General features: G+C 38.6%; 1 protein-coding gene across 6 annotated transcripts in view; it reads left to right on the forward strand.

The window, feature by feature from the left end:
• Nucleotides 1–27868, forward strand: part of SSH2 (slingshot protein phosphatase 2) — a 306049-nt gene that overhangs the window by 256938 nt on the left and 21243 nt on the right. For 3 of the 6 annotated variants that reach the window (XM_073235066.1, XM_037022734.2, XM_037022732.2), the window contains 7 exons: nt 4454–4522; nt 5314–5379; nt 8614–8820; nt 12218–12311; nt 12451–12579; nt 21103–21149; nt 25326–25472. In XM_073235066.1, the coding sequence (XP_073091167.1) occupies nt 4454–4522; nt 5314–5379; nt 8614–8820; nt 12218–12311; nt 12451–12579; nt 21103–21149; nt 25326–25472 (759 nt within the window). The remainder of the gene's footprint in view (nt 1–4453; nt 4523–5313; nt 5380–8613; nt 8821–12217; nt 12312–12450; nt 12580–21102; nt 21150–25325; nt 25473–27868) is intronic. The other 3 variants (XM_073235067.1, XM_037022735.2, XM_037022733.2) reach the window with 1 other exon arrangement.

The following is a 27868-nucleotide window of genomic DNA, read 5'->3' on the forward strand; positions in this document are numbered from 1 at the left end:
ATTTCTGATTATGTTGATTTGTGTTGACTCTCTTTTTCTCTTAATAAGTTGGGCTAGAGGCTTATCTATTTTGTTTATTTTCTCAAAGAACCAGCTCTTGGTTTTGTTGATTTTTGCTATTGTTTTATTCTTCTCAATTTTGTTTATTTCTTCTCTGATCTTTATTATGTCCCTCCTTCTGCTGACTTTAGGCCTCCTTTGTTCTTCTTTTTCCAGTTTTAATAATTGTGATGTTAGACTATTCATTTGGGATTGTTCTTCCTTCTTCAAGTGTGCCTGGATTGCTATATACTTTCCTCTTAAGACTGCTTTCGCTGCATCCCACAGAAGTTGGGGCTTAGTGTTGTTGTTGTCATTTGTTTCTATATATTCCTTGATCTCTATTTTGATTTGTTCATTGATCCATTGATTATTTAGTAGCATGTTGTTAAGCCTCCATGTGTTTGTGAGCCTTTTTGTTTTCTTTGTAGAATTTATTTCTACTTTCATACCTTTGTGGTCTGAAAAATTGGTTGGTAGAATTTCAATATTTTGGAATTTACTGAGGCTCTTTTTGTGAGCTAGTATGTGGTCTATTCTGGAGAATGTTCCATGTGCACTTGAGAAGAATGTATATCCTGTTGCTTTTGGATGTAGAGTTCTATAGATGTCTATTAGGTCCATCTGTTCTAGTGTGTTGTTCAGTGCCTGTGTGTCTTTACTTATTTTCTGCCCGGTGGATCTATCCTTTGGGGTGAGTGGTTTGTTGAAGTCTCCTACAATGAATGCATTGCAGTCTATTTCCCTCTTTAGTTCTGTTATTATTTGCTTCACATATGCTGGTGCTCCTGTATTGGGTGCATATATATGTAGAATGGTTATATCCTCTTGTTGGACTGAGCCCTTTATCATTATGTAGTGGCCTTCTTTATCTCTTGTTACTTTCTTTGTTTTGAAGTCTATTTTGTCTGATATTAGTACTGCAACCCCTGCTTTCTTCTCACTGTTGTTTGCCTGAAATATGTTTTTCCATCCCTTGACTTTTAGTCTGTGCTTATCTTTGGGTTTAAGGTGAGTTTCTTGTAAGCAGCATATAGATGGGTCTTGCTTTTTTATCCATTCTATTACTCTATGTCTTTTGATTGGTGCATTAATTCCATTTACATTTAGGGTGACTATTGAGAGATATGTACTTATTGCCATTGCAGGCTTTAGATTTGTGGTTACCAAAGGTTCAAGGTTAGCTTCTTTAGTATCTTACTGCCTAACTTAGCTCGCTTATTGAGCTGTTATATACACTGTCTGGAGATTCTTTTCTTCTCTCCCTTCTTATTCCTCCTCCTCCATTCTTCATATGTTGTGTGTTTTGTTCTGTGCTCTTTTTAGGGGTACTCCCATCTAGAGCAGTCCCTGTAGGATGCCCTGTAGAGGTGGTTTGTGGGACGCAAATTCCCTCAGCTTTTGCTTGTCTGGGAATTGTTTAATCCCACCATCATATTTAAATGTTAATCGTGCTGGATACAGTATCCTTGGTTCAAGGCCCTTCTGTTTCATTGCATTAAGTATATCATGCCATTCTCTTCTGGCCTGTAGGGTTTCTGTTGAGAAGTCTGATGTTAGCCTGATTGGTTTTCCTTTATAGGTGACCTTTTTCTCTCTAGCTGCCTTTAAAACTCTTTCCTTGTCCTTGATCCTTGCCATTTTAATTACTATGTGTCTTGGTGTGGTCCTCCTTGGATCCTTTCTGTTGGGGGTTCTGTGTAATTCCATGGTCTGTTCGATTATTTCCTCCCCCAGTTTGGGGAAGTTTTCAGCAATTATTTCTTCAAAGACACTTTCTATCCCTTTTCCTCTTTCTTCCTCTTCTGGTATCCCTATAATACGAATGTTATTCCTTTTGTATTGGTCACATATTTCTCTTAGTGTTGTTTCATTCCTGGAGATCCTTTTATCTCTCTCTATGTCAGCTTCTATAGGTTCCTGTTCTCTGGCTTCTATTCCTTCAATGGCCTCTTGCATCTTATCCATTCTGCTTATAAATCCTTCCAGGGATTGTTTCACTTCAGTGATCTCCTTCCTGACATCTGTGATCTCCTTCCGGACTTCATCCCACTGCTCTTGCATTTTTCTCTGCATCTCATCCCACTGCTCTTGCATTTTTCTCTGCATCTCATCCCATTGCTCTTGCATTTTTCTCTGCATCTCTGTCAGCATGTTCATGATTTTTATTTTGAATTCTTTTTCAGGAAGACTAGTTAGGTCTGTCTCCTTCTCAGGTGTTGTCTCTGTGATCTTTGTCTGCCTGTAGTTTTGTCTTTTCATGGTGATAGAGATAGTTTGCAGAGCTGGTACAAGTGACCGCTGGAAGAGCTTCCCTTCTTGTTGGTTTGTAGCCTTTTCCTGGGAGACTAGCGACCTCTAGTTGCTTGTGCTGGGCAGCTGTGCGCAGACAGGGCTTCTGCTTCCTGCCTAGTTGCTTTGGGGTTTATCTCCGCTGTTGCTGTGGGCTTGGCCTGGCTGGGGCTGTTCCTCCAAAATGGTGGAGCCCCGTTGGAGGGGGAGCAGCCAGGAGGCTATCTATCTCTGTAAGGGGCCTCTGTGCTCCCTGCTGCCCAGGGGGTTAGAGTGCCCAGAGATCCCCAGATTCCCTGCCTCTGGTCTAAGTGACCTGTCCTGCCCCTTTAAGACTTCCAAAAAGCACTCTCCAAACCAAAACAACAACAGCAACAATGAGAGAGGGAACAGAAAGAAAGAAAAAAAAAAAAAAAAGGAAAAAACGAGCGATTTTTTTTTTTTTTTTTTTTTTTGTCCTCAGGTGCCGGTCCCAGGCACCCGCTCACTGGTCCTGCTGCCCTGTCTCCCTAGCACCAGGGTACCTGTCCTTTCAAGGCTTCCAAAAAGCACCCACCCACCGGTCCCGCAGGGAAGGAACGCTCGATATTCTTTGTCCTCAGGCACTGGTCCCAGGCACCCGCTCACCAGTCCCGCCGCCCTGCCTCCCTAGCACCGGGGTCCCTGTCCCTTTAAGGCTTCCAAAAAGCACTCGCCAAAAAGAGAAAAAAAAAGGGGAAAAACGCGCGATTTCTTCTGTCCTCAGGTGCCGGTCTCAGGCACCCACCCACCGGTCCCACAGGGAAAAACGCGGGATATTCTTTGTCCTCAGGTGCCGGTCCCAGGCACCCGCTCACCAGTCCCGCCGCCCTGCCTCCCTAGCACCGGGGTCCCTGTCCCTTTTAGGCTTCCAAAAAGCACTCGCAGAAAAGAGGGAAAAAAAAGGGGAAAAACGCGCGATTTCCTCTGTCCTCAAGTGCCGGTCTCAGGCACCCGCCCACCGGTCCCGCAGGGAAAAACGTGGGATATTCTTTGTCCTCAGGCGCCGGTCCCAGGCACCCGCTCACCAGTCCCGCCACCCTGCCTCCCTAGCACTGGGGTCCCTGTCCCTTTAAGGCTTCCAAAAAGCGCTCGCCAAAAAGAGAAAAAAAAAAAAGGGGGGTAAAACGCGCGATTTCCTCCGTCCTCAGGCACTGGTCTCAGGCACCTTCCCACCGGTCCCGCAGGGAGAAACGCGGGATATTCTTTGTCCTCAGGCGCCGTTCCCAGGCACCTGCTCACCGGTCCCGCCACCCTACCTCCCTAGCAACAGGGGCCTGTCCCTTTAAGGCTTCCAAAAAGCGCTCGCCAAAAAAAAAAACCGCTCCGGTTTCTTTCCACCCGCCGGGAGCCGGGGTGAGGGGCGCTCGGGTCCCGCCGGGCCGGGGCTTGTATCTTACCCCCTTTGCAAGGCGCTGGGTTCTTGCAGGTGTGGATGTGGTCTGGATGTTGTCCTGTGTCCTGTGTCCTGTGGTCTCTATTTTAGGAAGATTTTTCTTTGTTATATTTTCATAGCTCTATGTGTTTTTGGGAGGAGATTTCCACTGCTCTACTCACGCCGCCATCCTGGCTCCGCCCCCCGAGAATTACTTTTTTATGTATTTCAATTCCTTTTCCCTTTTAGATCTATTGTGTTCCATTGTTTAGTAAATCTGTGTAAACTCAGAATTAGAATTAGCAAATCACATATTCAGAGGTTCTTCAACCAGTAATTGTTCTTAGCATTAGAAATAATTCTGGGAGTTGAGTGTGTACTCTGACCTTGGACAGAGACCTGCCAATCACAAGTCGGCAGCAATCACCTGGATTTTTTAGACAGTTGCTGTTTGCAAGACAGCAATCCAGGGAGCTCAGTCACTAAGTTTTCTTTGTTAAATATATAAGGACCTTGATTGACCACCTGTTTACAATGGCTCCTGAGCACATACATTGGATTAATAGTAATATAGTAGAAGTTTCTCCACTCAGACACTTAGGCCAAATTTAGAGTTTAGGGGCTTTAGCCTTTGTGTTAAAAGAGTGAAAAACAAAACAAAACAAAACAAAAAACCCCTGCTTCCTAAAGTAACAGAAAGTAACATACAAACTATTTCTTGTCTTACAGTAGCACTTGTACCATGGGCTTAGTCCTGCCTCTCTGGAGTGACACCCTAATTCATTTGGATGGTGATGGGTAAGAGCTTTCCCTTCTTATTCTCCTACCAAAAGCCAAGGGGTGGGCTTCCATCTTATTGCTCATTCATTCAGCTGAATGAGAGGCTCACTGTGCCCAACTGAACTGTCATGTCAGCAGCTCAATGAGTCCTTTTAAACTTCAGTTTTGTAAAGTGGAGTAAAAACACAACTTGCCAGGGCCTCTCACTTCTGTTCTTCTAGGCTGACCACAGCAGTAAGAATCCAAACAAAGGAGAACTGGCTTATTGGCTCACTCTTTAATCTGAGCATGTGGGACTGTTGCAATGCTCTCCCAGAGGATGATGTGTTCTGGTTCAAATAACCTCTTGCTGACTCTGCCAGCTGTCAGCCTACAGTATAACCCCTTTCCTGTGCCAGTTCCTTCCAGTGACCCTCCACCCCCACCTCCTGGTGTTTTTAGAAGTGTCCCCAAGAGACCAAGATGTTTGCTCCAGTTTATAAACCCAGGGTCAGGTTTGCTAAGAACCCACGTGACTTGCAAATAGAAATATACAGCAGAACAGTTTCTCTGTTGCTGCAACTGGGAAACTATATGTAATTCCCTAACTCCAATGTGGAAGTCCATTCACTTTGCTTCCTAGGTAAAATCAGACACTTTGTGGCTTTTCAGTTAAGTCCTACGCCCCAGTTAACTTCTTCATGACGTGCCTGATGATCAATCCTTCTCCTGAGCCAGCAGTTGCTAGCCTGGGAAATGACCTTGAAAACTCACACCTGAAATACTTATTCTCATTTGTGGATTTCTGTCTCATTCTTTTTTTTCCTTAGTGGGTTCAGCGTATCAACAGATAACAGAGTTCACATATTCAAACCTGTATCTGTGCAGGCAATGTGGTAAGAGACTTTTAATATCTCTATGAAAGTTTTTTGCTATGTTACGGGACCAATATTTTGTGAGAAGGAATATTTGAAATGACATGATTCTCTGTGGAAATGCTGTATGATCTGTTTGTGTGTATAGAATTTTGTGTGATCTGGTTGTATGGTCATCAGAATTAAAGATGACCTAGAAGTTCAGTTTTCAAATTATCACAGTATAAGGCCTTGAGCATTGGTGAACAAGTGAAATTCAGAGGTATTCTTAGACTCTGGAAGATACTTAATGGAACAGATAGCTAGTTGGAACTGAATTTTATAGGGACACATTGACTAAGTAATAGTCTAGAGCCAAGTCTAGAACATCCCATTACTATGTGTATTAGTTTTTGATTTCTTGAGGTAATCAGGAACAGCATTAATGAAGTTACCTTATAGATAGAAAATTGCCATTTAAATTGCTGGTGCTATTTGCAAGACTACATAATGCATATATTATGTAGTTGTTAACCATCAGCTGATGTACTGACACTTTTGGGTTACCTACTATATTGTCAGGCATTGTGCTTAATGCTTTACATGGATTGCATCTAATCCAAATCCCCAAAATAGTATTATTAGCTCCTTATTATGGATGAGAAAACTGAGGTTTTAGAGAGAGAACATAACTGACCTGAGAGTATCTCTTACGTTTGGACCAAATACACTCTCATTCTAAATTATCTAGAAAAATGATCTAATATAACTAGGGAATGATATGACCGTAAGATTCATAGTCAATCCTCAAGTCAGGGATTTCAGTCCCTCATTCAGTTGCCTGTACTGTACTGGAAGTTCCTATGAGGAGCAGAATGGACAGAAAGCAAGCCAAACAAGAAACAAAGGAGCCTGAAAAAGACTCCGGGGAGATAATTTACCCCTGAATAACGGGATCAGTAGGCTTAAGGTAGGTGGGGTCCTAAAACAGAGTCAGCAGAACAATTAGCAGTCTTATCATTTTGTACAGTAATTGAGGTAGGGTAGAGTTTCAGGTCATGTGTTTAAACCAGACTTTTAGATTTAGGACATATTTCAAAGATAAGCTTTTAATGGAAAACTTACAACCTTCTTTGACTAGGGCTCAGTTAAAGGCAACTGACCAATGTATTCCCCAGTACCAAGTAAAACTAAAGAGCGTAAGTCCCATAAGTGACAGTGTTTTCAATTATATTTTGAGGAGTACAAAGCAGTCTTAATTCTTAAGATGGTGAAAATTCAAGTGATAACCTTAGTTCATGCTTTGAGTTCCAAAGCAGACTGACAAGTCCTAGCTCTGTTGGCTATTTGCAGACTAAACTTTGTTTTGGTGTACTACATGGGGAATAGTGAGCCAAAAGTCATAGGGAGAAAAAAAAAAGACAGTGTATAGATCAAAGTATTTAGACTAGGTGTTTCTTCCCAGGAAGGTAATTACTGCAGCCTGCCACTCCTCTGTACAGCTGAAGTATCTGAGGTGGCTAAGCCTTGAGTGCATTTTAGGGCACTGCACACTTGTGGCATATGCTTTTGAAGCACATGTGTCCCATATAAAGACACATGCATTGCATATGCTATACATTGCACTAAGCTGGCCCTTACCTGTGTAATGAAACTGAAATTCATTGAGAATTTGGCTTACCTTTAGTAATAGAAAACATGTTAGAAGATTCCACGACTTTGTTTTTAAGGAAAAATCTTGCTTCCCTGATAAAAATGGACTGGTTTATCAAATTGGTAATGATTTTATTTTTTAATTTACATTATATGGTGTTGATAAGGACTCAAGGAATAGATGGTGTCATAAACTATTGATGGGAGAATATACTGGAACAACCTTTCTGGAGAATGATTTGCCAATATGCCTTATCATTTTGTATGCTCTTTGACCTAGTAATTCTACTTCTAAGAATTTATCCTAAGGTAATAATCATGAGTGTATACAAAAATTTTAACTGTAAGAATGTTTGTCAGTATTCTAATGATAGCAAAAGAGGGAAACAATTTAAATGGCTGAAAAATAGGAATTATTTAAATTATGGTACATCCATGTTACTAAATATTATGCAACCATTAAAAATTATCCAGCTGAAGAATATTTGTTGACATGGAAAGATGTTGACGACAAGGTGTAACGCAAAAGAGCAAGTTAAAATGGTAGGCAGAATGTGGTCATATCCTCACTATAGATCTATGCCTAGACAAAAAAGACTGGAAAGCTTTATACTAAAACCTTAACAGTGGTTATTTCTAAGTAGTTGGATTCCAGGATATTTCTGCCTTTTACCCAAATTTGTAAAGTGAGCATGGATCACTTTTGTTATGAAAGAGAAAAATAAAAAGGCATTTTTAAGAAAAAGTTATAAATGGATTGGCCACAGGATTCTCTCATTTTCCCTTAGGAGAGAGACATTAGTTTATAACTAGAAAGATATTTCATTCAGCAAATACTAACCGAGCTTCAACTATGAACTTGTCATTCTTTTAGGCACTTGAGATACATCAATAATCTTGTGTAACTTAATTTCCTAGCATTTCTGGCTTTAGCTTTTCCCAAACATATAACCAAAAAGGTGCCTTTCAGTTTTGTTTACCTCTTTTGGGTTCCTGAATTCAGAGTCAGAGATTTAGTTAATCTCAGTATAACCAGAACTGTTCTCGGAAAGTAGCTCACATATATGAATAATGGTTTAAAGAGACTGGGAGACTAAGGCAACAAGAATGGTAAAGGTCATTAGATCAGTACTTCCTGGACATTAAAGGTCATGTCCTCAAGACTTAGGGACATCTATCTATGTGATCTTTGTGGAGCCTCCAAGAATCATAAGGAATGTATACTGTAACATGATTCTGTGCCAAGGGAAACAAATCTTTTTATAGTAAATGGTTGAGATCTTTAGTTCTCCAGTGATTATAGCATAGGCACAGCATGGTTCCAACTATAGGATCACGAGCTCCTTAGGTACCCAGACCAATTTTTCCCCTGGTGGGTTGTCAGTTCTCCTGCTTCCCTCTACCTCATACCTTATTAATGCCTCATATCTTTCAGCAAGAAATGCCTAGTCAATTGCTATGAATAGATAATATAGTATAATCAGAATCAGAGATTCTTGAATTCCAGGGAGTAGATTATCCAGAGGCCAAGTTCTACAGGATTTAAAAATTGGAGGAGTTCGTGGTACACACGGATTATCAGCCTTCTGGCACCCCAGCAGTTCTTCAGTGCCTACCTCCCAGTATATCTTTCAGGTCTGCACTACAGAGTTTGCACAAGGCTTGTGAAGTGGCCAGAATGCATAATTACTACCCAGGCAGCCTGTTTCTCACCTGGGTGAGTTATTACGAGAGCCATATCAACTCAGATCAGTCTTCAGTCAATGAATGGAATGCTATGCAGGATGTGCAGTCCCACCGACCCGACTCTCCAGCTCTCTTCACGGACATGTGAGTCAGTTTGCTGATGATCGTCAGAGTCTTCTCTGTTGTGTCTTGGGGGTCATAAGCAACATGTTTCTCCTTGATCCCTCCTCTTGGGGAATCAATCTTACCCAGTGGTATTAGCCACTGTCTGCACTACATGTCTGCCACACAAAGAACCCTATTCTTTCTGTTGTCTGCAAAGGCCTGAGGAGTTTTACTCCTGGGCACAGTGGAGTCTCCATAGTTATAGTCAATACCATGAAATCCCATTAATTCAGATTCCACCGATTTGAAATTTGAGTTTAAAGGAGATAAGCTGATGTCTGCCTTTGCATCATCTGTGAAAGAAGCATTTGGTAAGCAAATTAATGACATAGAGAAGCTCTTAGAGAGATATTTCTAATACTTAAGAAAACAGAATGTTTCTGGTCAATTTAAAAGAATACCTAGCTTGTTACACTAATTTTAGACTGATTTCTATTCAAATTTTAAAAAAATATTTTATAATTCAAGTGTCTTACTCAGCCCCACCTTTGCCTTAAGTTTGTCTAGTAAGATTGTATTAAATCTCCACAGTGTACTGTGAGTTGGATAAAGGCCTAAGGTGGAGCTGATATTTATTTCCTTTTTAGGCCTATGTGTTGAAACTTATGTGACTATTTTGGAAATTTTTTCACACTTAGTTCCTGCTTTGGAAATTAATCAGGATGTTTATTTTGCTCTGAATTGATCTTTCTGCACTTCCAGGGTATTCTATAGCTGGTAAAGGAGAGTAGTTTTTAAGTTTGTCTAGTAAGATTGTATTAAATCTCCACAGTGTACTGTGAGTTGGATAAAGGCCTAAGGTGGAGCTGATGTTTATTTCCTTCTCTGTCATTAATTTGCTTACCAAATGCCTCATTCACAGATAATGCAAAGGCATTAAAAACCATCACCTTCAGATTCCTAAAGTAATACCAAAACAGTTCACAATTTTTTGTAAAAAGGCTTAATTAGATAATACTGTCACAAATGCTTTTTACTAGAAAAGATGAAATTTCCAAGAACTATGTGAAAAGTCAAAAAGCAGTAAAAGCTTTTTTGCATTGGGTGTTATTAGTACTAGGACCTCCTTTGCATCAGCACTAGATTCTTTCAGGATCTCACAGAAATTAAAAAGATAAGGATTAGTCTGACTTTCAGAACCTTGAGAAATATTACTTGATTTCATGCTTCACAGCTGGTTGATGGGTATCACAGGAGTGATTGTCTCATCTGGCTCAAAAATGGACATTTTGATCTAGACTTATATGAGAGAGAGAGAAAACCCTTCTTCTGAATTTTCATTTTTTTAGAGAATATGGAAATTATAGCACACACACATACAAAAGTGAAATTGTACATAATCTCTGTATACAAACAAGCAAAAATAAAAATAATGTAAAATGTAGTCCCTGGCACATGGTAGAAGCTCATTAAATGTCAGTTCTTAGTATGCACAGTATAACCCCAATTATAAAATACACTTAATAAACAAACATCTGTCTGTTCATAGAAAGAGACTGAAAGCTATAGGTCAGAGCATTAATAATGATTATCTGTGATAGAGGGATTTTTAGTGATTTTTGTTTTCTTTGTGTTTTTATGTATCTTCCAAATTTTTCTCTGTTGAAATCAAGAAAGTGCTGTGTTGTAATGCTTTTTCCATTCCCTCCTCCCTAAGTTGACTAGGAAAGCCTAAAAAAGAATGCTGAGGATAGAGGGAGAATGAGTGCCAAAAGGGACTTAAGTGCTCTACTGTCAATAAAGTTATATTTTGAAATCCAAGGAAAATGGAGAAAAGAACAGACATGTAGATGCCTCCAGTGTGTGTCAGATGTTATGCCAGGTACTTCATATGTGATATTTAATCCTCATAAGAACATCATGAGGCAGTATTATTACTGTCCTCATTTTACAGAAAAGGAAACAAGAGGTTCAGAGGAGGGAAGGAATTTGTTCAAGATCGCACCACTCGTAAGTAGCAGGATTGGGATTAAAACCCAGGTGTGTCTGCTCCCAGACCACTTTACCTCAAACATGTGTGAGGGATTGGGAGAAGGATTGCTAAACTAGCGAAGATAACCCATGCACACACAAAAAAATTTGTTTTTATCAATATTTCTTTTTAACAGAAGACTAGAATGTGTAACTTTCTACCATTAGCCATGTCTAGGAAAAATGGTGGGGAGCATGGTTAAGAATTGTAATCCTAGTGAAGGCAGGGATGCCCTGGCTGATTGACAGAGAAATGGCACAGACACTAGCTGTATTCTACAGGGCTCATGAGAAACTAAGAGCCCAAGTGGTGGGGAGCCCCAAGGTTGTGGGGTCAGAGCATCCATCTTTGGAGATTACTGAAGCTATTTTTGCAACCTGTGATAAGGCTGTAGGCAGCAAGGGCAGGCAGGATGCCTGAAAGCTTAGTCCATTTCCATCTCCAAATAAGGAGGTACAGAACAGATACCTTTCTTGAGTAGGTAGGAGGGAAAGATGAGACAGAAAGGGCTCTCTGTCAGCCTCACTCAACTTATGCATAGCATGAAATAATGCTTTTAGAGAGAAGCATCCACTTACATTGAACCAATACCTTTCTAATAATTGGAGATTCAGCTTCCTAGTTTGATTTCATATTAAAGTTCCAAGGGTAATTTTATTTTCAAAAGAGTCAGGAGACTAAGGGAAGTAACATAACCCTGCAGGAAGTGTTAGGCAGGGCTCAGAGCTCTCGTTCTCCTGCTAGTGTACGTGATTGTTGTTGGCATGTCATTTAACCTTTCAGTTGTTTATCTCTTTGATCTGTAAAATAGGAATAACAATTTCACAGATGTTGTGAGAGCTTTTGTGAAAGGAAAAGCATTCTGGGTAGAAGTACTTTGGGTAGTTAATCCTTGAAACCCATTTTGGAAGAGAATTTGCCTCATTGAAGAAGGTAGAAATCACTCTTTCCTCTTTCCTGTTTTCTAGAACCAAAGCAATGAATGATCAGCATTAGGTAGTATTTTAAGGTACAGAAGACAGAGTTCCATAGTGAGTCACACTACTGGTCTACCTGGCTTGGTAATGCTAGCTCAGGGGTGCTTCATGGGAAGGTATGGACATGGGCCTCCATTAAAGTATTACACTCAGCTTAGCCTATTTGTCTTCACTCCTTCATAGATCTATATATGTGAATATATTTAAGGACATTTAAACATGTACAGCCTCTTCAAGTAATAATTTTTACATGTTTACATTCTATGCATTCTGAAAAGAAACTTTTTTAATATAATTTTTTTGCCCCCAGAACATAAATTTGAGATTAATAGAGGGAAGGTCTGCCAAATGAGAAACAATCAAATGGCATGTCGATTAACTTAGTTAAATTCCTGCCTAAGAAAAATCACAATTTCTCTCTCCTCAGACCAACTGAACGTGAGCGAACAGAAAGACTAATTAAAACCAAATTAAGGGAGATTATGATGCAGAAGGATTTGGAGAATATCACATCCAAAGAGGTAAGAGACTTTGAGTCCTCATTGTTCCAAGACTTAAAGTGGGATAACAATAAGTGTGAGGCAACAGTAGAAATGGTGAGTAAGTGAAAATGCGGAGGGATTTTACAGAGATTAGTATGACATGTCATCTTTGTTTCAGATACGGACTGAGTTGGAAATGCAAATGGTGTGCAATTTGCGAGAATTCAAGGAATTTATAGACAATGAAATGATAGTGATCCTTGGTCAGATGGATAGCCCTACACAGATATTTGAGCATGTGTTCTTGGTAAGTCATAGAGCTGCTTTAAGTGGTGTGCTAAAGCTAGTCCATACCAACTCATGGGGAGCAACTGTTAAAATTGTATTATATTTAAATGAAATTTTCATATTATTAAAACTTAATCAGGTCAGTTAATGAAAAGTAATTTAAGTGAAGTATTTGTGAATATTTATTTAAATGAAATTAAATTTAGACATTACATTTAAATGAAATTTAAAACAAAGGTAAATGCTCAAAGCTCATCACTTCTAATTATTTTACTACATTTTACTATTATCTGTGCTCTTAAGGTTATTTACATCTATTATATGGTGGAAATGTTATATAATCATGTGCTTCTGCTCATCTTCCCAATTCGTCCCTCACTCAGTGACATCAAGCTGGTGGATTAAAATAGACTATGGTGGGAAAATTTATAGCAAGGAAATCAGCAAATGCTATAAAACAGGCCTGTTTTCCACACAGCTGTTAAATGCCTCACCTGTTCTTCCTAATAGTCAAAGTCAAAAACAGACAAGTCCACAGTAGATTTATGCAGTGTATCCTAACAAAGGTGATCCTTTGAGGTCACTTTTTCAAATCTGCCAAGTATGTCTAAGATTTGATATATCTGAGCATAGCAAGGTGGGAACTACTTAGAACTGAGAGGCTATTGGACTTTTAAGCATTTGGGACCTTGTTGCTACATTTTGAGTCCCCCAAATACTTTTGTGATTACCAAAACTTGAGTGACTTAAAATTGTTTTTCATGGTTACTGAACATTTGGTAACCTGTAATTAGCCCAAGGCGACTCTCTGACAGGTGGATTAGGAAAGCTTCTAAAATCCTAAGACTCACTTTCCTCCCAAATGTTAAAGAGTTCTAGTTTTCCTCTGTACATGGTAGTGGGAAAAAGTTAACAAAGGTAAATCAGTGGAGAATGTCAAAACTTTGCTTTTGTTTCTACTTCCCACACATTTTGACCAAAAATGCTAATAAGGATCTAAATTGATTGGTTTGTATTTCACTTCCGGAATAAATGTATAGGAACTGACTAAACTAGATCATCTCAGCCTAAATAGTCAAAAGCTTATTTCACCAAGCAAGCTGACTTTGTGCTGTTGAAGGCTTGTGCCCTGAATTAGCTTGTTGACTCTCTGGAGTGTCTGTGCTTGAGATGTGATTCATAGTGGTGTATAGCTATGATACTACTCATGAAAAGGTGTGAGTTGGGAAGGAAACTTCTTTTCCATTACTTTAACTTGACCAATGGGTGTTACCATTTCTGGGTGTAGATCAGACTACACAATTGTCTTTGATCTTTCCATTTGTAAAGCACCTGGCTTTGTTGTGTTTTATTTTCACAAAGGTTCAAGTATGTCCCATTCCTGTGTTGTTGGAAAGAATTTTTGTGTTTTCTATAGAAAACTTTTGAGTCACTCATTCATATGGACCCTGCTCCCAACTGTCTCCATGTAATGCAACTAATTTTTATGAAGGTCAAGTGCCTGTAGCCCAAAACAGCTCATGTTAGAAAGTGACCAAGGCTGTAAACTTGGAAGTCACTTTACCATTAAGCTTGAATTTCACTACTTAAAAGGATGTACACATAACAAATATAAAATACAGTCAATATCGACTGGTCAGCCTGTTTGATGTCAGGCATACTTCACTGTGTCTCTGATGCCACCCCCTCAAGAACCACCTTCTCTTTACTCCCTCCTCAAATGGTATTTTTTAGGACATAAAACAAATTTTTTAATAATACTCCAAGCAGAAAGAACAATCCATTTCTCCCAAAATTACAGTCCCTAATCAACTAAAAATGCATTTGAATATTTGTACCAGTAGATTTATCTTCTATTTTCACGATTGTTGGCATGATCTTCTGTCTTGGGTTTTTTTCCTTATTACAAAAATAATTCATATTCACTTTAGAAAGCTTAGATAATTTAGAAGATAATAAATAACTTCTAGTCATCACCAAGAGAGATAAAAACTGCTGTCTTTTATTGTGTAATATTTCCTTTCAGTCGTTTTTTTACTTTTTAAAATATGTGTCTATGTACATATTTTTGAAAAAAGGAAAATCTTTTCAGCTTCAGATATAATTCTGTTTTCTAGAGAATGGACATGTTGTTCTCCATTATGAGTATATTTTCTTATTTAGGAAAAAATCTGAAAACTGGAAAACCCTGAAACTTAACTCTTATCCAAGAAAATAAGTGCATGAAGAGGTTGTCTAAACATCTTATTGTACTTCCTTGATGGCTTCCTCCCTTTGTTTGTACCATCATATCCTGTTATCCAAACTCCTATCTCTTCTCCAATGAGTGTGTTTTCTGCTGGCTTTCCCAGCAATTGACACAGAAATAGAGGTCTTTTCCAAGCTGCAAGTGGTGGTGTTAATTTTCTGCAGTCATTTCATCTTGTATATAGCTGCCATACCTGGAGCATAAGCAGATTATGTGAAGGGAGGCAGCAGGATTTCTCCCCTCCCTTTGGAAGAATGCTCAGCTCTTTACAGAACTGTTAATTTGGAAAGGTGTCCAGCTGATATGGAAAAGAAAAGCATACAGCATAATTTAAAGAAAATCTGCAGCAAGAAGAGAGGACTGATTGGTTGAAAGCCAGAATTTCAACAAAAAAAAAAGATGTTCTTCCACACCCTTAAGAGTGTACTACTTCACTGAGCTGGAAGCCTTTTCCCAACCAAATACCAGTATCAACAGCTCTCATGGAGGCTGTCTGATTTGGCTGAGAAAGAGCTAGATGTGAACAGAGACCCTTTGCAGAAAGACAGAGAGCTTTCTTACCTAAACAAGGAAACACAGAATATTGGACCTATAACCAATAGTTTTGCTCATGAATAACAAAACAGACTTTTTACTGCTGATTGTTACCTTTTCAAGATTTGCACTACACATCCTTTTAGAATAGTGTTTTCTTTTCAAAAAAAAATTAAGCCTCAAATTGGTGGTTACTTTCACTGTAGGTACAGAGAAATGAAGGATATGTGAGTAGGTGAAACTAATCCAATCGGCTATTTTAATCATATTCATGATTTTTGTCCCTCAGCTGGAGATGTATAGCACAAACTTTTCTTAAAAGGTACAGTTAATAAGATTTTGTGCCTGGTTGCCACAGTAATGTGACTCACAGCTTTGAAGCTGTAGGGTAGGGTATGATGAAAAAGATCAGACAGGGATACCAGTCTTTGGAGATCATCTCAAGTTGTATTAATTTTAGCAGAAAACCCAGTCCTTCTTATTTGCCACAAATGTGCTCCCCTCTTCTATTTTGCTTGGAACATTTGGACTCCAACAAGGCTCTTTCTTAAGGATAACATCTGAAAAGAGATCGGTCGCTTGGGTCTTTGGGTCAGCATACAGTGTGGCGGAACCAGAGTGAAAGATGGAAATGAACTTACTTAAAAATGTAGTATCTATTATAGTCCCAAGATTTCATTTTACGCTTCAGTGAGATTAGAATATACTCTGCACAGTTACATAGAACACAGTGAAAAGCCCCATGAAATTATGTCACTATAAGCCTAAGAAGCATTGGGGGGAAAAAAGGCAGTCTGCAGAGGGCTGCAGGGGGCTAATATTCATTGCATTTGTATTGAGGGCAGGGAAATAATTACACCACACTGACTCCAGTTCTTTCTTCCAGGTTAAACCTGAAACAGCTCTAAGCACAGTTCAACTCACTTTATATGGGCTTCACTGAGTCAGTAGCCAGTGCTTTTAATTTATTTTGTTTTCTGAATGTGTGTCATTTTAGATTGTCAGATTGAATTTTCTCTGGACAAGATGAAAACTGTGGACTTTCCCCATCACATCAGGGTTATTTCCGTCTAGCTGGACAGAGTCCCACAGAAGATTTAGATTTCTAAATTAAGTGAGATGGTCACATTTCTCTGGCTCCAATTTTGCCACTCAACCCTTATTGTTCAGCTTCTGTCTCCTTGAAGTCCTTTATAGTTCTTGCCTCTTTCTGTGGAGTGGGACCTAGTTTTCTAAGGTTGAGCACAGAGCCTTCAAAACATCCCATATTTTTTTAAAGCAAGTCAGTTGAACCCTGGTTTATAGAAAAGGTCAGTTGTCCATCATTTACTGACCTTTTTCCTAAATGGAACTTCAGCATAGCATCCTTAGGATCTCCCCATTCAACAGCAAAACCATAGACCACTTATAATATAATGATGGTACTTTCATACACTTGACAGCTTTCAAAGTGCTTTATTTATTTATCTTGTTTAATTATTCATTCAGCAAACATTTGTTGATCCTCTTTATTGTGCCAGGCATGAGGCTAGATGTTTATACTTTCTGATTTAATTCCATAAGGAGGGAGTGATGAACCGTATCAGATACTAATAGAACTCCAATAAAATAAGGATTCAAAGGTGACCCCTGGGTCAGACAATTAGGAGAGGTCATTAGTAACATTAGCAAGAGTGATGAGGGCAGAAGCCACAGTATTATGGTTTGAAACACATGGGAAATGAGTTAGAGAAAGTATTAGGTTATATTTCTGTGAACTATGGCTATGAAGGGAAGGGAAAAAGGGTAATATCTAGAGGAGGATTCAGGATGGAAAGAGGGTTTTCCATTTTAATATGGGAGAAAATATAGGGATTTTTTGTAGGGAGGGTGATTATAAACAATAGAAACTTCATTCTCACAGTTCTGGGGCTGGAAGTCTAAGGTCAGGGTACCTGCATAGTTAAGTGAGGACTGTCTTCTGCATCACAGACTTCTCTTTATATACTCATACAGCAGAAGGAATCCGGAGAAACTTTGTATCTGAAAGTCAAGGGGAAGGTACATAGAGGACTAGGGCAGGAGGAGTGTTCTATACTCCAGAGAAGGGAAGTGAAGACAGAGAAGTCAGTCAAGTTTGCCCAGTGCCCCACAGTAGGAGGAGTTGGGACTTGAACCTGAGTCTTGAATGCTAAATTCTATTTAATGAGTAAATCTGGAATGTGTAAAAAAAATTTTATTATAGTATTGATAAGCATAAATTCTTATTTTTAAATGTTTGCCTTTTCAAAAGACATGAACAGGTAGCTCAAAGATGGAAAATGGACCTGAAACATTGAAATTACACTGAGATAACCTTTTTATGGCTGTCATATTGGCAGAAACTCAATTCGTTGGCAAGGCCATGGAGAAAGCGGCACTCTCATACATAGCTGGTAGGGATGCAGAACTGTTTTGGTGTATGTGGAGTGTGTGTTTACCCTTGGCCCAGCAATCTCACTTACACAAATATGAAATATCACTCATAGGAGACTAGTTAAACTGTTTTACACTATCCAGGGAAGTGCTGTGCAGATGTAAGAAAGAATAAGGAAGATATCTATAAACTGTGATATGGAGTGGTTTTGAGGGTATATTGTAAAGTGGAGCAAGCAAAGAACAAGAGACATATATGTAGGATGCTATTTTGTGGAAGTAAAAAGTGGTAATAAGTACATACTTGCTTTTTTTTTTCTTTTCAAAAATAGAATATAGGTAGAATAAACCAGAAACTAATGAAAATGACTACCATGGGGATGAAGAGATAGAGATGGGAATGGGACTTCAAGTTTACTTCGTATTAAACTTTTGACTTTAAACCTCAAGTTTTTGCATATTCAAAAAAAAGAATAGGAAAAGCAGAACCTAAAATTGATTATAAACAGAGGCAAATGAACCCAAATGTATACCAAACTGATAACTTTAAAGCTTAATTTCCTTTTTGGACTATACAGGCATATCTTAGAAATGCTGTGGGTTTGGTTCCAGACTACCACAATAAAGGGACTGTCCCAATAAAGCGAGTCAAATGGATTTTTAAAGTGTATAATAATAGCATCATGTCTAAAAAAATGTACCTACCTAATTGTAAAATAGTTCATGCTAAAAATGCTAAACATCATCTGAGCTTTTCAGCAAATTGTAATCTTTTTGCCGATGGGGAGTCTTGCTTCAGGGTGAAGTCCGCTGACTGATCAGAGTAGGGTGGTAACTGCTAAGGGCTGGGGAGGCTGTGGCAGTTTCTGAAAATAAGACAACAACAAAGCTTGCCACATCAGTTGACTTTTTTTCACTTGAACACTTAGAAGCCACTGTAGGGTTATTAATTTCAGTATGTTGTGTCTCAGAAAATAGGAAGGCCTGAGGAGAGGGAGGAAGATGAGGAAATGGATGGTCAGTGGGGCAATCAGAACACACACAACATTTATCGATTGAATTCACTGTCTTATATGGGAGCAGTTTGTGGTGCCCCAAAGCAATTACAACACCAAAGACTACCGATGACAGATCACCATAACAAATATGATAATAATGGAAAAGTTTGAAATATTGAAAGAATTACCAAAATGTGACAGAGACACAAAATGAGCAAGTGCTATTGCAAAAATGGTACTAATAGACTTGCTCAATGCAGGGTTACCACAAATCTTCAATTTTTAAAAGTGCAGTACATATCTAGGAAGCACAATAAAATGAGGTATGCCTGTATAAGGGGAAAAGACAACTGCAAAGAAAATTTGAACTTAATAAGTTTGCTATTGGTGTAATATTGGAGCTATTTTTTTAAATAGAGCAGAAGAGTTTTGGGGAGGTTATCACTGGAATAGATATAAATGATGGTGAAGGGGCTTGAAAAAAAGGAAGAACTATGTCATGTTGAATTTAAATTAAATGTTCCAGTACTGTTTTTTAGGAATATTTTATAGATCTGTCTTGAAAAGTTTAAACAGTGACAGCCAGTTATGAGCATACCTAATTAATGCCCAAATCTTGATTACAAAATGTCTTTCTTCACTGAAAGAAACCAGGGCTAATTCCATTCATAAAGTGAATCTGGAATGACTTTTTGTACCAGAAAGCAAGGAAGTGCTCAAGGGTTAATGGGGTCATATGAACAGGAGCCTGCTTGAAGAGATTCCCATTAGCCAAATTCAGGACTATTTCCATGTCAAAAAAAAAAAGTAATGGATTATAACATTTGAAATACAGAAAGAATTCAAGAGTCCATAGTGACACTCATGACTAAGTGAAGCTATCTTTTACAGAAGAATGTCAGCAAACATGCAGTAAGAATGATGGAATTAGAAAAATCACCATTTTGTAACCTCCAGAAAAATAATTGATTTGGGTATGATCTGCAATTGATGCTGAAACCATAGGGTAAAAGATGATTGTGAAACAGGATATTCACATGGCTTCAAAAATGACTATCATAGATCACTAATTAATTATAAAGGAACCTTTACAATATAGGGATGCGGCAGACACAAAGGTACCTACCAGGAATTCAAAGTCAGCATGACAAAGGGACAAACTGACATTACCTCATGATTTGATGCACTAGGAAATACACATTACGCTTGTGATATTCTTGCCAACAATGTTTGACCTGAATCTGATCATCAGGAAGTAGACAAATCTATAGGGATACAAATTGAGACTTCTCTCCTATTACAGAGCTGTAGTCTACAAAAATGTCAGTATCATGAAAGACAAAGTTGGGGTGGATTGTTCCAGATTAAAGGAGATAGAAACATGGCAATTAAATGCAAATTTGATCCTGGATTGAACAAATATAAAGGATATTTTGAGGGCAATATTTGATATTCAAATATGGGTGATATATTAGATTATTATTGTTATCTTGGTTGTAAAAATGGAAAAATACAGGAGAATATTCTTGTTCTTCAGTGATACATGATCAAATATTGAAGTGTCATGATGTCAAATTACTTCCAAATGGTTCGGGGGGGGGGGAAAGTATGATATATTGAAAGAAAGGAAAGGAGAGAGAGAAAGCATATGTAGCAAAATATTAACAATTGCTTCTAGATAATCTGTAGAACCCCTGCCACTGTAAATTTTGCATATCATGTTTCCCTCATTTATTTGATGGAAGCTATTTCACTCTCTCCCACTACACACACACACACACACACACACACACACACACACACACACGAAGTCCCCCTACTCCTTTGATGCAACGTAATACACTAGAAATAATATAGTCTTTAGAAGGAAATTTAGGTTTAATTCATAATCCACTTTGTTCATTCAACAAATATTTATTGAATACCTACCTGCCTGGTGCCAGGTACTATGCAGGGGTTTCCATAGGGAACAAGAGACCTGGTTGACTGCCCTCAAGAAGCTTTTATTATATTAGAAGAGAGAGTCAATAAACAAATAAATATACAAGTAAAAATTGTGATATGTGCTATTGAAAAATCCAGAGTACTATAAACAAGATAACAAATGACATTTAACTTATGTTGGAGGATGGTCAAAGATACCTTCCTGGCAATGTGATCTTGAGCAAAAATTACTTGAATTCTATGAGGATTTTCCTAACTAAAATTACTCTATCATTTGTGAAAACTAAATGTAATAACATATAAAATATGTGGCATGGGCCTTCTTTTTTAAAAACTGTGTTTCTTTCTTCACAGGACTCCTTTTCAAGTATAGTATCTGGTTTATTTGCTAATACTCCCTAACCTTGTCCTTTTGGTTCCACAGGGCTCAGAATGGAATGCCTCTAACTTAGAGGATTTACAGAACCGAGGGTAAGCACACAGAGCAATTGCTAATAACTTCCCCATGTGACAGAAATCACTGTTTTATTGTTACACTTTTCTATTGAAGAGGTGTCAGGTAGCAACTTTAAGCTTAAGAGTTGCCTCCAGTTAATTCTAATCAGGTATAATCTAATAAAAATTAAAACTGCTGTTTTCCTACTGTTTTATCCCCGACTTCCCAAGAAAGGTCAACCTCCCAAGAAAGATCAACTGTTTCAATGGAAAGACTTTCAGAAACAAATGTGCAAGCATTCCATGCTGCTTAAAACCGAATATAGCTATTGGTTCCCTTTTTTTTTTAATCTTTGTTTTTTAATAGAGCAATTTAAGGTTCGTAGCAAAATTGAGGGAAAGGTACAGAGATTTCCCATGTGCCCCTGCCTGTACACATGCAGTCTCCCCCATTAGCAACATCCCCACCAGACTGGTGCATTTGTTAACAGTTGATGAACCTGCATTGACACATCATAATCACACAGATTCACTCTTGGTGTTGTAATACATTCTGTGGCTTTGGGCAAATATCAAGGACATGTATCCATCATTTTGATATCATGTAGAGTTTTTTCTTTTTTGCATATTTTTTTTATTAAGGTGTCATTGATACACACTCTTATGAAGGTTTCACCAGAAAAACAATGTGCTTATTACATTCACCCTTATTATCAATCCCCCGCCATACCCCATTGCAGTCACTATCCATCAGTATAGTAAGATGCCACAGAATCCCTATTTGTCTTCTCTGAGCTACACTGTCTTCCCCGTGACCCTACACACACCATGTGCACCAATCATGATACCCCACAATCCCCTTCTCCCTCCCTTCCTACCTGCCCTCCCCCACTCCTACCCTGTGGTAACCACTAGTCCCTTCTTGGAGGCTGTGAGTCTACTGCTATTTTGTTCCTTTAGTTTGGCTTTGTTGTTGTACTCCACAAATGAGGGAAATCATTTGGTATTTGTCTTTCTCATGCAGAGTATTTTCACTGCCCTAAAAATCTCTTGTGTTCTGCATACTTAAATGTCCCACCTCCAACCCCTGATCTTCTTACTGTCTCCATAGTTTTGCCATTGGTTCCTATTTTTAGGTAAGAGTACACAGAACTGCATATTTTGGGTACAAAGCCATTCACTCAGCATTTATTAAGCATCTTCTTTGGGCCAAGCACGGTGCTAGATGCTAAAGATCCAAAGAAAAATAAGACTCAGTCCTTATCCTTTTATAGTAAATTACTTGGAGACTAGGTTGTAAGTGCAAAATAAACAAGATTCTGAAACTGCACAAGAAGACCTACCAGGTATTAAGAAATGTACCCCTAAGCAGTATGGTTATTGAGTTGATTACAGCAGTTGAGACCACAGTGAACATGAAGCAAGCAAAAAGCTATCATTCTTCCTTTTTCACTTCTTAGCTAATGCCTAAATTTTTCATTGAACTTGGCATTAGGAGGTCAAATCATCCCAATAAGAGAAAAGAAAACCATGCCTGAACTTGGCCATGTTAAACTCTTGATTCTGAAAAGAGATAAGGCCTACTAAGACTCAGAGGTAGTGATAGCTGCCTGTTTGATTGCTGGCTGCCTGTATTCTCAGCTACAAGTCAGCCTCTGGTTATCTTTAACATGAGTGGATGCCTACACCATGCTTTTCCCCCAGAAGAAAAGTATGTCATAATTGCTAAAAGGAACTTGGAGCAGGACTTAAGCCAAATGATTATACAGAGAGTTCGAGGGGTGGGGGGATGGGGAAGATCTGGTTACTTAATTTAAGATATAAAAATAAACAGAACTTGGAAAACTTAAGTTGATAAGGGTTGAGTCGAGTTCTTGAAAACAGACTGTATCCTAGTTTTGTGTAATTAATATATATATATAACTAGATTAGCATTACGCCAAGAGAGTGCTCAGTAAATGTGAAGGAATGATAGAAAAACTGACAGACTGTAACTTGGGGAAACTAACACCTGGATACAGTGTTTAATATGAAATCTGAGATTTGATATAGCCGTGCTTGCCAAATGCATTGGAATCACACCATGCATACATACACTTGGACTTTTGACTTATAACCCCAGCTGGAGGTGATATCTAGTCATCTCATTTGTCCCTTAAGAGGCTAAATTATAAAATGCACATCTATCTATTTGTCTTAAAAAACAGTATGGTTAGATGCTCAAACACCTACTTAGATTTTGTTTTTCAGATTCACTGGTTTTTAAACTTTAGTGGGTTAAGAATTACAGTTCAGGGATCTGTACTGCCGCTTGTGGATAATTTAAGGGATTTTCAAGTGCAGTTTTGACAGTAAGGTTATTTTTACCAAATCTGTTGACTTTAGAACCCCAAATAAAGTGCTATCCACATAGAGATGGCAAATAAACTGCAGGGAATGCCAGTTCCAATTGATGGTGCCTGATAAGAGTTCTGTAATAAAGAGGACTGGGAAATTCTGTCCTGCCATAATCCATTCCTGATTGGAGGGGGGAGGTTGTTCATTTTTATTTTAAATAAAATAAGAGAAGTGTGCTTGCCTTTTTTCCTGAGAGTTTTATTGAGGTATAACTCACACTCTATACAATTTATCCACTTAATGTACCTTTAGTGGTTTTTAGTGTATTCAGAGTTGTGCAACAATAAATTTAGAATATTCTTGCAACCCAAAAAGAAAGCCTGTATGCTTCAGCAGCAGTCATCTCCATTTCCCTCCTTCCCTCAAGCCCACTAATCAACTTCTTTGTCTCTCTAGATTTGCCTATTCTGGACATTTCATTTAAAAAGAATCATAAAATACATGGCCTTTTAAGAATGGTTTCTTTTACTTCATATTTTTAAGATTTATCAGTATTGAAGCACTGAAGTATTAGTACTTCATTACTTTTTATTGCCAAATAATATTCCATTGTATGAATTATGCCACATTTTATCCATTTGTCAGTTAATGGACATTTGGGTTGTTTCTACTTTTTGGCTGTTACGAATACTGCTATGACCATACACGTACAAATTTTTGGGTAGACTTATGTCTTCATTTCTCTTGGGTTTACACCTAGGAGAGGAATTGCTGGATCATAGAGTAACTCTATGTTTAACCTTTTGGGGGAATTGCTAGACTGTTTTCCACAATTGCATGTGCTTGCTTTTTAAATTAAAAAGAAAAATCCTTTCTAATAATGGACTCTGATGCTAAGTTAAAACAGATTCAATCATGTCCCAGAAAATTTTTGGTCTCTTGACCTTAGCCACAGAATTGGTTAACTACACCTCTCCCTTTCTGTAGTCATTTCTCTGACATCAGAGGTTGGGTCTGTAGAACCCCACATATGGTTCTGAGAAGCAGCTTCTGCAGCAGTGAATAAGTCTGTGTTGAGTTGTTGGATTTAACTCCAGCAATTTCTAAGGACACACAGCATTAAGGAAAGATAACCCTCTGGCAAATTAAATCCAAGTATTTATTGAGATAGCTCAGTGAGAGAGCAGAAGAAATTTTGTTATGGAAACCCTTCTCTGCAAGCCTCTCTGTATGGGAGAACTCTCAGACATCTGCTGCCATAGCAGCCAGGAATGCAGCCTAGAGAGTTAAGAGAGTTTTAAGTCCAACTTTCCTCTGACCCTCCCAGCCCTGGCCTCATTTGTCTTTCTCGTAGTTTAGAGGGAGTAATAGAGCAAAATCTGGCATTTAGAAAGATGGGAGGAAATTTTTCACTTTTCTGGGTTTATTTATTTTTTTCTTGAAGTACATGTTAATAGTTTGATTCAATGCAAATGAATTCCTAAGAATAAATTACATTGCTGGTAATTTTAGTGACTGAAGAGAAACTCTGATCATGGGCCTCAGGTTGATTCTCTAGAATAAAATATGAGGCATATTTTAAAAAGACTATCAAAGATGAGATTGTGTAACTATACATAAACTGAAAATGGAATTTAGATGTTGAACTTGGTAGACAGCTTTTCTCTCTAACTCTGTGGTGCCCAGGTATGCCCAGGACCGTTACCCAGTTTCTGTACTAAATAAATATAGCCTTGTAGCTTTTTAGCATTCTTCAATATTTTAGTCTTTAATTTCAGCCTAGGGAGTGAACAGGTTTTAAGTAAGAAAAACAGTGCTGGGAATTGGATTTAGACTGAGTAGTAGAGTCCATATTCTCCCATGGTTTCCTTGCAGGGTGCGGTATATCTTGAATGTCACTCGAGAGATAGATAACTTCTTCCCAGGAGTCTTTGAGTATCATAACATCCGGGTATATGATGAAGAAGCAACAGATCTTCTGGCTTACTGGAATGACACTTACAAATTCATCTCTAAAGCAAAGTGAGTAATGGTCCTGCATATATTCTCTGACCCCTGACTACACATGGCTGCAGCCTGAAAGCTGTAGACAACTTACTGATGGTACTCAGGAAAAAGGAAGTAAAGGAAAAAAGAAAACTTAATTGTAGGGAAGATTAAGGGGGTTTCTCAATCCTAGGGAAAAGTTGACTGGTGACTTAATACTTTTCCTTTAGGAAGACGACCTCATGTTAGCTATTTCCACTGAGCACAAAATTAGAGAAAACAAACTTAAGCTGTGCAAAAGAAACAAACGAGAGAAGGAAAAATTCTAAATGAAATGCTTAAATTGTCAATGGGGACATTTGTAAGTTACAAAATAGAAGTATTCCAGGTAGGTGGAATACTGGGTCCTCTCTGAAAACAAGGAGAGAAACATAGCGTTGGAAATCTTTTTCCCATCCTCACTTTTATGATACTCTAAATAGGGAAAATTTTTCTGGCCCTTATGTTGATGTCTTTCTTAAATTAATTGGTCCTTTTAGTGAAACCGTTGAATAGTAGTGATTTAACATTTAGTATTAATTAGTATGTTAAGTCCCTGGGGATTTCCTTGCCAGTCTATTTATTCCTTCAGTAAAAGGAACCATAAGTGAGCATGTTGACCACACCCCTCCTTTAGGTGGGACCTTCAGGTCATCCCCAGCAGTGAGAAGCACTACTGTGCTTCAAGTCCTCCATGAAGAGTGATTCCTTACCTCTCTCTCCTAAGGACCTTATTGTCAAGAAATTCTTCCTATTTCTTAGTGACCCTGAATCCCCATAGTCTGGCTTTGAGCCCATTCTCCCAGTAAAATTCTCTAGAGCATTTTACATTCTTAAAACCTATTATTAAATTATTCCCAATAATAATACCATTCTTGGCATGCTTACTTCTGCCAGGTACTTTAATGTGTAATCTCTCAATATTCTCTAAAACCCAGAGAGGCATACATTATCATCCTTATGTTCACATGAGGACAAATGGCAGCGATGAGGTTCAGGGAGGTTAAGCAGCAAGTGGTGAAGGTAGGACTTGAACGTAAGATTGTGTCTCATTTTAGAGTACCTCAAATATATAGGAATTGTCTAGTTACTTAAGGAAAATGAACTAGAAAAGACTATGCAAGTTGTCAGGGTCATAGCCAAAGAGGCAGAGTTCAAGGTGAGTCCCCAGTCCCAGTGAAAAGACTGATCTCAGCAGGGCTGGGATTAGGGTAAGATTCGTGATACGCTCAGGTCACATTTAAGCAGACACTTACCTGCGAGTATAGGTCGGCATTTGGGAGCAAGTGCCTCCCTAAATGGCACCTGAGCATCTCATGTGTTTCACCCTCATCAGGGACCTGAATTCCAGGCTCTACTTACAGGATGGGTGGGTTTAGGATTCCTAATGTGATTATCAGGCCTAATCTGGACAATCCATCACTTGAGTTGCAGAGGGGGGTGGTGCAGACACTGAACCTGAAAGGTGGAATTGGGTTGGGGAGAACTGACTTCAAACCCTTCCTTACACAAAGTAGATGCCATTCACTGAAAAAGCCCAGTACAAAATGAAGACATCTTTACATGAGAGTGGATTTCATAATTGTATTTTTCCTAAGACTGTCCAAGTTTGAGCACCTTCCATGCCTGCAGGCATAGACTCTGAAATTGTCAGAGCTTGATGGGAAAATGTAGAGCACATGTCTGAACTTCTGTCTGAGTCACTGCATTGGCTTCCCAACTGTAGTCTAAATGAAACCCCTTTGGTGCCATGAACAAAACAAGTATTTCCTAGTCACTTGGGATCATTTAAGCACACAGAAGCACACACCTGCACCAACCTTAGGATGCCAAAATTCTGCATCTAATTAACAGGTAGGAGTTTAATCTTACCTTCCTTTTGAGACTATTTCAATTATTCCAGACCATTCTCTACATTCCTGTAGCTTATCTCACTCACTCATTTTGGCACTTTACCTCGTGCCTTCTTGCATTGGTACTTAACTCTTTCGTGTCTTTATCTCCAGCAGGAGGATTACAAGCTTCTGGAACAAAGCTTGTCTACTGTAACCTAGTAAATAAATGAATAGATTTCCTCTGGTAGGCTGACATGGGCTTTTTTTTTATTTATTGGAATAGCCACTTGGGAAGGATTCTAGCCAACATATACTGGTGATGAGTAACAATTCTTTTTACCAGATTTTAAAATGTTGTTCCTACTTAACAGCTGACAGGTCTAATCAGCAGATCCATAAGTTTATTCATGCACTCACCAAATACTTGAAAGCTTACTCTGTACCACATACTGTATTACCAGCAAAATTAGCATAACTGACTAAGGTTCAAATCCAAGGTAATAAGTTCTAGCATGTTAAGACTGAGGGGTTTTGCTTTTTAGTGTCACTTTATGATAA

Source organism: Manis javanica, chromosome 4 (assembly GCF_040802235.1).
Source record: "Manis javanica isolate MJ-LG chromosome 4, MJ_LKY, whole genome shotgun sequence".
Classification (NCBI taxonomy): domain Eukaryota; kingdom Metazoa; phylum Chordata; class Mammalia; order Pholidota; family Manidae; genus Manis; species Manis javanica.